At 41.4% G+C, this 11185-nt stretch overlaps 2 protein-coding genes across 2 annotated transcripts; both read right to left on the reverse strand.

Annotated features, from left to right (window-relative positions):
- Positions 1 to 3141: 3141 nt before the first annotated feature.
- On the reverse strand, positions 3142 to 7170 carry LOC122036352 (dicarboxylate transporter 1, chloroplastic-like). The gene is made up of 3 exons (XM_042595649.1): positions 5951 to 7170; positions 4627 to 4848; positions 3142 to 3781 (listed from the first exon to the last, which is right to left on the reverse strand). Exons 1-3 carry the CDS (start codon positions 7049 to 7051, stop codon positions 3419 to 3421), a joined length of 1686 nt encoding a protein of 561 aa, XP_042451583.1. The 5' UTR covers positions 7052 to 7170; the 3' UTR covers positions 3142 to 3418.
- Positions 7171 to 7437: 267 nt separating this feature from the next.
- On the reverse strand, positions 7438 to 10858 carry LOC122036351 (zinc finger CCCH domain-containing protein 24-like). The gene is made up of 3 exons (XM_042595648.1): positions 10546 to 10858; positions 7924 to 10113; positions 7438 to 7848 (listed from the first exon to the last, which is right to left on the reverse strand). The coding sequence occupies exons 2-3, from the start codon at positions 10027 to 10029 to the stop codon at positions 7801 to 7803; spliced, it is 2154 nt and encodes a 717-aa protein (XP_042451582.1). The 5' UTR covers positions 10030 to 10113; positions 10546 to 10858; the 3' UTR covers positions 7438 to 7800.
- Positions 10859 to 11185: the final 327 nt, after the last annotated feature.

Below are 11185 nucleotides of genomic sequence, written 5' to 3' on the forward strand. Positions count from 1 at the left end.
ACGCCACCGCCAGCAGCAGCTGCAGCATCTCCGGCTCCTCTGCTTCTCTATCCCGGACGATCCACCACCAGCCACCGGCGCGCGAAGAGGAGCGTACGTAGTAGAGGGAGAAAAGGCCAAAGGAAGGGAGGAGCAGGCGAGATCCGAGACGTGGGAGAACTTGGCGAGAGAGACGGAAACTTCGCGAGAGAGATGGTCGCTAGCTTGGGCATGTAAAATGTGGGCTATCCAGTCAGTCTTCATGGCCCATCGCCGCTGGTTTCGGTGTGGGTCTCGCGATGAGTTTGGCCAAATGGAAGCCAGAGCAGGAACGGACGACACGTCCGCAGGTAGCTTTGACGAGTTCGATCGATGCCGATGGCTCAATAAGCCTGAGCCACTAGAATAAAAACACAAGGCTCCTCTACTTAGCTAATCCGTGGTCCGTGTTTGTTTACGTTATCCAGACGACAGAGACTCGAGCGCGACCACGTGTATGGAAGACGCTTGTCATTTTGTTTGAAAACATTTCTCGTCGCATGATGAAGAATTTAGGTACCTAGAGATGATAAAATATTTCAGCATCAGGAATATAACAGAATAAAAGGGAAAAAAACGAAAATAAAGAATTGAGTAGTATTATTGCTGTAAAGTTTATCGACGAGGTTAAAAGTAAAATAAACTTGAGCTCAGTATTAAAGTAAAAAAAAGTGATTATACCCTATTATATAAAGGGAGATAAAAAGTCAATTTATAGTCCATCGTCGGAAACTTACCTCTAAGATCATGCGTTTCCAAAATTTAATTTATGTCTAATAAATGTGTCATCATTCTTACGACCAGCGGAGGTCACTACCTTCCTCCCTCTGTAAAATTGTTAAGGTATGTTAGGATAATAATACCATAAATTTATCACCTTTTCAGTTGTTATTTGTTATAAATGGGAAGGAAAAAGAAGATGAAGATGGCAAAAGAAGAAAAAGACTTTTTTATGAGTTTAGTTTCACGTAAAATAAAATAAAATAAAATAAAAAATAAATTCAGGTACACAGGTTATAGGTGTATGGTAGAATAAATTTCAGGTTGTCAGTTCCTGAGAATCGACCCCTGACTATTACGTTAGAGATGTCATACGTTCATCATCTACGCTGCGTCCTGAAAATTTAATTTCACATTTAAAATTTTAAAGTATTATGATTGATTTACCTTCTTACATATTTATTGATTATGTGAATAAATATAAAAAGAGAACTTATTCTCGGATGTGGATATGAGGGGTATAAATTTAGGATCTGAATTATCATAAAATTAAATTGAGTTTGTATTCGACTAAAACAATAGTAAAAAAATTTCTCCATCTTAAAGGATGCATTGGCATTCCGACTCTATGGCTCAGACCTTTAGAAGCTTAGGAGGATCAGTCTCAATTTATTTTCCCTAAAAACTATAAGATTGTCGTACATTGTCTTCGTATTTGAGTGGGTTCAAATTGGGTCTGCTCTAAATATTTAATTAAATAGTCTTTATTAATCTATGCAGCTGCTTAAGATTTTTTTTTAAAATTTCTTCCAAACAATTATTATGCATCCCAAAAAAACCATAATTATTATAGGGCCCCACTCTAAAATGCTGGATCCGTCTTTTCAACCATCTTCTAGCTAGGGGTGTTCATTATTCGGATCGATCCATTAACCCGCCCGATCCAAATAACATTCGGGTTATTTGGTTTGGTTAAATGAAATTCGGGTCGGTTGAATGAACTGACCCGAAATGTTAATTGGGTTAATGGTTTGATTTTGGATTTAACTCCCAATCCAAATAACCCGCCCGAAACCCGAATAAGGAACTAATATATATTTTTTAATATTTTTTAGTATAATTTTTGGAATCTTTGGAATGTGTAAGTTTTTTTTCTTATATCGAATGAAACTATTTTATCAAATTTGGAGCTTATTTATTTATAAATGTAAATTATTAAGAGTTTATTTATTTGAAGAAGATTGAAAATTTGAAATGAAAAGAAAATTGGGTTAATTGGTACCCGAACCGAATAACCCGAATTAGTTTCGGGTAATTCGGTTTGGTTTATAACTAATTCGGTTTGGTTCTTGGTTGGATTTAGAAAATTATAAAATCCGAATAACCCGAACCGAATAACCCAAATAATTCGATCCGAACCAAATGAACACCCCTACTTCTAGCCGCTTCGCGAGGATGGCAATCTTCATAATTTTTGAGGTAGTCTTTACGGTTATGATGTCGAAAGAATTGGAGGGGATCATCATAAAAGTAATTTAGTGACATTGAATTCTTTGGATCGGTGCAAAATTCTCCAAGTTCTTAACAATTCGGTTTGAGCCCATATTTAAATGAGAGAAAATGATAATTTGTTGTGAAAATACTCTCTCTCGGTACATTGTCTGTCCATTAGTTGCAATGCACTTTTTTATACTTTATAGATTTAAATTTTTTAATTTTTTTGAAACTAGAAACTTAAGTTGCAAATTTTAACAGCAAATTGATTTGTCAGCTTTGTTTTTTGTTTATTTATTTTTGCTTCAACCAAACTTATAAAAAAAATTTGTGCTCCAATAATATTTTAAAAATCTTGAGCACGCATTTATAAATAAGGTTTTGCGTGGGAAACCAAATAGCCAGAAGTTGATTTCCAAATTAAATTATCTTTAAAATTTAAAACATAATAAAATTTTCTGAGCTTCTAGTAGTAACGCATGTTATGTTGTAATGCGAGTTTATAATTTAAAAATTGTTGAAAATAAATTAGATTGCTTCTTGGAGATCATTAGCTAAAGTTGACACATAATAAACTTGTAGATTTTTTAACACTAACATTAATTATAATATGAGTTTATGACTTTAAAAAATATTAAAAAATTTATATTCACAAGTGCAATTGGATTAATAAATAACCTAAATTTTGAGACCGATAACCTTTCTTTCTTCGATCTAAATCATAATTTAAGTTTATAATGCCAAAAATATGGAAAAACTGTGATATTCTAGGTGGGAGGCCCCTATAAAATTTTTGTTCGAAAGCGATAAGCGACAGCTGTGATACAAACTATTCCTGTTTCTTCCACAAAGCACACAGGCCGTATAATCGCATGAGTGTCAAAGAATATGCACTATTAACAAGATTGATTAAGAAAGCAATCAAGATTTAAATTAATTGCTTTAGGAAGATAGAACTTGAGAATATCAGCCCAAGGACAAAACCATGCCATCCCAATTTCGAGAGAAAAAATACGTGTGCAGTCCAATTACTCTATGGACCAAGCTCAGTAACATCTATCTTCTCCGAAACTCTAATTCTGTCGCAAGAGAAAGGAAACAAGTTTCTTATGACTATAAGAACTTGAGGAAGGCTATTCTAAGCCTTTTTAGTACAAAAAAATGACGGTAAAAATTTTAAGATTCTTCACCACAAGCCAATGGTTTTCCACCAGAAGCCCCCAACGCCAAGCCAGATAATGATGTTAACAACAGAGACAAGGAATCCATAGCCCCACCACTGAGCTAGTGGCACGTAATTTGCACCATAGAAAACTGGTGCAGACCCAATGCCGTAGTGAGTGAGCCCGCCCATGAGATTTGAGAGGAAAGAGAGGACCATTGCTCCGAATAGGGGAGGGGTGCCCAGTGCACTGGCTACTGACAAGAAGGCTGTGAACATGGCTCCAATGTGTGCAGCCCCGCTTGCGAAGAAATAATGCGAATAGAAGTAGAGCAGTACCAAAATGCCAAAAGATAGTTGCCAAGAAAGACCCAAGCCACCTACAAACTGCATTGAAGAACATTTCATATGTCTGAAAATAATGTTTCAATATTTGATAACTCTCAGACAGATAAAGCAAGGTGGCAAGGAAACTAAGAAAGCATGATATTAATAGTAGGTTTTTGAATTTGGATATCACAAACCTCAAACCAATAAACAATGGTTGTGCAAACTAAGGGAGCTAACTTTTTATTTGCCTTGATATGCAGATGCTATTACTTGGTACACAACCTATATGAAATGAAAATTCATTGTTTTCAAGTACTATACTTTTGATGATCGTCAGCTGTGATATTCTTGTCTGAGCTCTTCAAATTGAAATTTTAGACAAGGTGAGGAAGAACTAGCCATTCTAAAAGGATAAATGCATAACAAAAACAAATATTTTCTTCAATTAGAAATTACTATTTCTCGATGTGGTGGCCATGTTTAGCCATTTAAGGCCTGCTTCCATTTGAAAAATTATTCGCAATGACGTTGATTAATCTGGATACTTTGCTGCTTAAATTAACTGGTGAAGTGTCAGAATTAAGAAAATTCACTAGATGATACTTCTAATATCTCCGACGAACACTCAGTTCAGTAAATTTTAAAACCAAAAACCTTGATTGAGCATCATCTGGCCTTCTACAAATCAGGATAAGAGGCAAGTAAATATAGTCACAACATTGTTATACAGCTCAGGTCTGAAAAGAATTAATCGTATATTTGTCCAATTATGCAATTATAAGACTGATTTTAAAAGATGACTAATCTAGAGCTAGTGAGAACTTAACCTATACTGATAAAATCAGGTGACAATTACATGTGCATTGGTTAACATTTGATAAAGATGTATGTAAAGTTCATACCTTGACTACTGTTTGACTAAACCAGGAGATCAAGCCATATTTGTTGAGATATCCAGCCATTGCAATTAAAGCAGCAAACCAAGTGAGGGTGTCCCATGCAACTGACTCTGCCAAACATTCCTTCCATGTAACAACTCCTGTTACAAGAAGAATGGATAATCCAAGAATTGCAGCAGTTACAGCATCCACATTTAGTGCTCCTCCAAATATCCAAAGTCCCACCTGTACAAAGCAAAGCAAACAGATTTTCTTGTTAAAAAACAACCTATATGCTGCTGTAGGCAAACACAAAAACAAACAGAACAATTCCACTTGGAACCTCAAATCTATGTGATTATGTATCAAACTACATTTAAATAGGACGTCAATCTACAACAAATCACATTTACATAGTTGCTAATAAACACAAAAATTAACATTGTAAGTGATAGTACCAAACATAATAAAGAAATGCCTAATTCTATAAATAGTCAGTTGATTGGTTAGCAAGTATCAAAAACAAAGATTAGAAATTGATATAGATCTTAAGTTTAATATAGTTAATAACCACATGAATTTGCAAGCCACAAACACAAATAAGTACCGTTAGAATTTGTCCCACATACTTATTAAGTCATATAACAATAACTGTGGGATGACCCTGGTTCTAAAGGGCAAATCAAATATGGCCACATTGTAAAATAGATACATTGTATTTTTAAAGCCACAAGTATGGTTGTGTAACACAAACATACACACTGCAGCAGCAGCAAATACTTCTGACACAACAGTGTTTCTCAATGTTTAACTTGAGCTACAAGCATTAAGTAAATTGATGCAGTAATTATCCAACACATGAGAGGCTAGTGTTAATAGCACTTCAGATACTAGTAAAAGAACAATCTGAGACGGTGAAGCTTCACTAAATCATGAGATAATTCATAGCAATCTAACTTCAGGTGGTTAAAAGGAACCAGGAAATGGAATGAAGGAAACCACGAGAATTAGTTGCACTGAGATACAAGATCGATGGTCTTCAATTGAATTACAAATGGCATTTAAGTAACTAAGGAACAAGGTACATGCACTTTTCACCTTACTATACAAAATAGAAGTCATTCTGCAAAAGTTTAGTTTCCTGGATTAATTATATCAAAGCAACAACCCATAAAAGCAAAACTATCACAGAACATTATTAGTAAAGAACCCTACTTCATGGCAGAATTGTTGTCTTGAATTTAATAATCAAGAATTGAAGGAGCAAATTTGATTGAAAATCAACAAGATCACGATTAAATAATGACCACCAGACTGTGAAAGAAAAAAGGCGCAAGGCGACTTTTACCGTTAAAAGAAGCGTCCCTGTCATGATAATCTCGTTCTTCGTCATCGGTCCCATTTTCTCCAGCTTCTGCCTGGCAAGCTTGGGAGCATCGGGGCTGCTCTTTACCGTTGGCGGATATATCACGTAGAGCAGCAGGGGCACGACGATCAAGGAGATCAGGCCAGGTACAATCGCAGCCACAGCCCAGTCAGTCCATCCGATCGTCTGCTTGATGGTATTGTAAGTAAGATTGGCACTCAAAGGGTTTGCTGCCATGGCGGTGAGGAACATGGCCGAAGAGATCGCAGAGGTCTGAAAGCAAGTAAGCATCAGCCACGAGCCCAACCGGTTCTCGGTTCCATCCCCAACGTTGCTTCCGCAGGCTTGGCAGAGGGATTTCACTAGAGGAAGAAAGATCCCTCCAGCGCGAGCGGAAACAGAAGGAATGGCCGGGGCAAGGAGGGCCTCGCTGAATACGAGGCTGTACCCAAGGCCGAGAGTGGAGCTCCCAAAAAGGGAGACGAACTGGTACGCGACGCGGTTCCCCAGGCCCGTCTTGATGAATCCGCGGGCGAAGAAAAAGGCAAGTGCGATGAGCCAGGGAATGGGGTCGCCGAAGGCGGAGAAGGCGGCGGTGAAGGATAGGGTCTTAGTGAGGACGGAAGCGCCTAGGCCCATCAGCGCGACGGCGCCGAGCGGGAGCGGCTGCGTAATGATGCCGACGATCGTGGCAAGGAAGATGGCAAGAAGCTGCCAGGCGTTGCGGGAGACACCGGCGGGGCAGGGAACGAGCCAAAGGATGACTCCAGTGGCGATCGATGCAGCGAGGGGCTTCAAGGCGGCGCCCTGCCAGGGGGCAGGAGCCGGGGCGGGTGCTGGCACGGCTGCAGGAGATGAGGCAGAGGCGCAAACAGGGGCAAGAAGCGATCGGCCGACACGGGCGGAGGTCAATCCAAAAGAAAAGGACTCCGCGGAGGCGGATCGGAGAGAGGGGAAGATGGGGTTGGATCGAGAGCTGAAGGCAGGGGTCCTGGAGAGAGGGGACCGGGGAAGGGGGAGGCGATGACGCAAGGAGGGCAATAGGTGAACCCCGGAGTTACAGACGAGTACGGATGACGCCATCGTCGGCGTAGCGACGGAGGAGAACGAATTCGGAGTCACCGGCGATGCTCCGCCTCTCTTTTCTATTTCTCAGGGTGTATCAGCGATGCGATGACTTCGGATTCATCGAGGACTCCTCTTAGGATATATATTGGGCGATCGGACGGTGGAGATGGTAGAAAGAATAAGATTAACCTCGGGGGCGTTCGTTCAGATGTCCGCATGGCCACGCTGTTTGTGACAGGGAGTCAGCTCATTATTTTATTCGAAAATGCCTTTTGAATCTTATTTCAGAGCGTTGAAGTGAACTGCTCCTTGATAACGTGCCTGAAGACGCAAAATACCCCCTTAAATTTTATACAATACAAATCAAGAAACGACTGCAGATCATGAAGAAAAGAAACAAATTCTCCTCAAACCGTTGAGGACATCGTGAAACACTGATATTCAAATTACAGAAACAGAGTTTCATTTATACAACATACATCAGGATCTTTTTCAGATCTTTCTGCCTACGAAAACAAAATTAGCCCACCCGAGAAAGTTGACTGCCTAAGAATTTTACTGAGTAGTTTTATAATAATTGACCATATGAGACAAAGGACATCTTTGCTTCCTCCAAAGACATACTATAGTTTAGAAACCAAGATAAAAAAGAAAGGGATTTGAAATATCAGAACAGTTCGCTAGAGACATCCTGATATAAAATAAGAATTTAAGCATCCCAATTCTGGAACTGGCTGAACTTTAAGTATCAACAAATCTCTTTTTTATGAAATGAATTTGTCAATACTCCCTGCTTCTTTCCCTTCGCCGACCTACTAGCAAAAAAATATATATATCAGCCATCTAATATTGAGGGAAAATTAGCTCTTTTCCTCTTGAGTTAACACCTGATCAAGTTGCATTTGTTCAAGCCATGCACCAAGTGCTGCAGTTTGATCATGTCCCTCCATCAGACTATCAGAATTTGAACTCGCACCGTAGATTGTAGACAAGCCAGATGTGCTAGGAGACATTGCCACACATGTCAATTTCTCAGGTGATGATTCTTTTACCAGTGAATGAACCCATGATAAATCAGGTTCATCTCCATTTCCACGCATCTCAAATGAAGATATACCAAGCCTACCCAGTTCTTCCCCATTCACTCCCCAATCAGCTGCACCAGAGGGAGATGCCCACTTGGACCAAGAGGAGCCTACAGGAGAGCAAATGTTTGGAGATAAAATGGGAGAAAGATCATGTGAACTGAGGCCACGGAGTGTCTGTTGTTGCCTCTCCCGCTGAGAAAGCATAGCAACACGAGAACTCATCGGAGAGACAGACTCCACACTTCTTGGAGACATGAGGGTAGGTGAAGATATAGTGCGTGATGCTTGCAACAAAGAAGAATGCGCAGATAGATGTTGGGCATCAGCAGCTGTCGAAGAGAGTAAGCTTGTTTTAATGGGTGACAACAGACTATGCTGCTGCTGCTGCTGCAGCTGATTGAGGATAGCAGTCCTATGAGAGGGTGAAAAAATAGCCCCCTGGTCAGAGTTATACCTAGGAGATAAGGCAATCTCAGATGAAAAGATTTCATCTAGGTTTGAGGGCGTCAGGGTTTTGTTCCTGACTGCGTTGTTTCCTGTTAACGAGCCAAGCACAGAGCTCATATCATTTAGCCGCTGCTGGGTATCAAACTCCGAGAGGTCCTCCAAAGGCATATCTCTTGCACTGAGAGAGGAGCGTAGCCTACTTGACTGGATATTGCTTGCTGGAAGATTCAAGGTAGGCACATTTGGCTGCTGCCAACCAAGAGCTGAGTGGCCAGTACCATTGCTCAACAAAGACATCGGTGGTGTGAAAGAGGACATAATAGCAGAGACTGAAGATGGTGATCCAGGCACAAGTCCTAAGGCTGCAGCCATCTCCAATGTAGCAGATGATGATGACCGAGGAGAGGGCACAGCAGAGCTAGTGGACATAAAAAGTGGGCGCAGTTCCTCATTCGTGTGCGCAAAGAAACAGACGCGGCGGGAGCAGCTAGTACCATCCTTGCATAGCCTTGTGCGATACTGGGCTGGGTGAAGCCAGCACTCAAACACCCCATGCGCATACTCGCACATGTCTCCTCTCCTACATGCTCCTTTACGGAAATCAGGGCAGGGGACGCAGCTATAGTGATACTTTCTTGGGTCTCGCCGCCTAGCGTTCTCACCTGGATGGACAAATGGGCACTCAGTCCAATCATGAGAATAAGCTCGGGAACACGGACGAATTTTGAACGAAAACATGCGGAACTCATCAGAAGCATAGATGCTGTTCTTGATGTCTGGGAGTGATGGGTCAACAGGATACTCTTTCTTCTCAGATACAACAACCCGAGGTAAGTCACGGAACTTAGCCATGGGAGGAGAAGAAGTAGAGTTGGATAATGGAGATCCATCCTCGTCAGGTGAGAAAGAAAGTGGCGGTGAATCAGAGTTAGAATAGGTAGTCATCACGCAAAGAGGATGCGGGTGATCTACCTCATCCGTACCGTTGGTGTTCCCTCCAAGAAGATGCTCAAGAGCAAACTTTACATCAGGCAATTTGGGCGGCGCCACAACCACATTGGCTGCACGGTTTCCATTGGCATCAAACAAAGTGGGATCTGCACGGGCGGCAAGAAGTATCTTCACTGCATCAACAGCATCAAAGGATCCACCAGAGGCAGCGCAGTGGAGCGCTGTAGTTCTGTCAGGCCCGGAGGCCTGATTGATATCCACGGAAGGTAAGGAGACGATGAACTTGAGCACATCAAGACTTCCGTATGTTGAGGCCACCATCAAGGGAGTCCGATGCTCGAGCACCATGCGGTTGGAACCCTTCTTGCGGCCATACCAGAGGCCCACCTTATCGACGGCTGAGGGATCATGTTCGACAGACCGCCGGAAGGCTTCGACGTCATTGTTGGCGGCGAACTCAAGGAGGTTCGACGACTCCTCGTCTATCTCGACCGTGAGGCAGTTCATCAGGCTTCCATTGATGTTCTTCCTAAAAGTTTGAAGCTTGTGACAACGAGGGCTTTATGCCCTACGAATCTCCCTATAGTAGGTCTGGGAAACAAAAGATCGATAACAGAAAGGTTAGAAGAACAATCATTTTGCCAAGGTAAGATAATCTAAACGGAACAAAGATGGAAGATGATAGTTTCACTCAAGGATATAGTATAAATGGTGACCATTTAACAAGAAAAAAAAAAATTGATAGCCGTCCATCTGATACTTGTGCTATGAAATAAGAGAACGGCCAAGCACCAAGAATCAGAAACAGTTTATTATACCAGTTTGCTGAGAAGCTGCTAGCTAGCAAGGACTTAAAGCATTTTTTATTTTTTCAAACCTGATAAAAGCAGAAAGTGAACATAAGTTGCCTAGATCTTAACAGATAACAGATAGATAAGAGATCTCCTTTTAATGTACAGTAAAATCAGCTACGGAAACATGATCGCGCGAGAAAAATCGAAGGAAGTCGGCGGATTCCCTCACCTGACGAACAAATATGAGCTAAGAAACAGCTAAAACAAGCGTCAGCGCAGAGCGGAAGATGTTTAAGCTGCCCGGCCTTTCAACTGTCCGATTACCGCCTAGACGGCGGAGAAAGTCGCAAACCTGTGAAGAAACCGGCGATCAGACGAGGAAAACTGGCGGAGCTTGCACATATCCGTGGCTGATGAACCAGGAGATCGCCGAGGAAGGAGAAACCAGAGGAAGATGAATCCTGCTGGTCCTGGTTCCGGTCCCAGATGCACCCCAAATGAAAACCAAATGAAACGCTTCCCCAAATGAGAGCCAAATGTATTTGTTTCAAGGGTCAGAAGCTTTAACTCATGCAACTCTTTTTCTTTTCTCTTTTTTTTTTTACCGGCGAAGACACTGGAATCGACGAACCTATTTCAACGTAAATATTGTGACCCACTTTTATACTCTTTTCACTATTTTAGCAGTAAGTGTGGGCCCCAACTCGATGAGAACACAATAACTCGACACCAAAAGCTACTTTTGTGGCAAAATTCAAATGCTGAATTGTGACCGTCTGAGCCGGTACCGGCGTGGAAGAAGCAGATGGGTGGCCATGTGGGACCGGTTGCCGGATATGGGACTCCGCTAAATTGGTAAATCCGGGATG

Source organism: Zingiber officinale, unplaced genomic scaffold (genome assembly GCF_018446385.1).
Source record: "Zingiber officinale cultivar Zhangliang unplaced genomic scaffold, Zo_v1.1 ctg140, whole genome shotgun sequence".
NCBI classification, from domain to species: domain Eukaryota; kingdom Viridiplantae; phylum Streptophyta; class Magnoliopsida; order Zingiberales; family Zingiberaceae; genus Zingiber; species Zingiber officinale.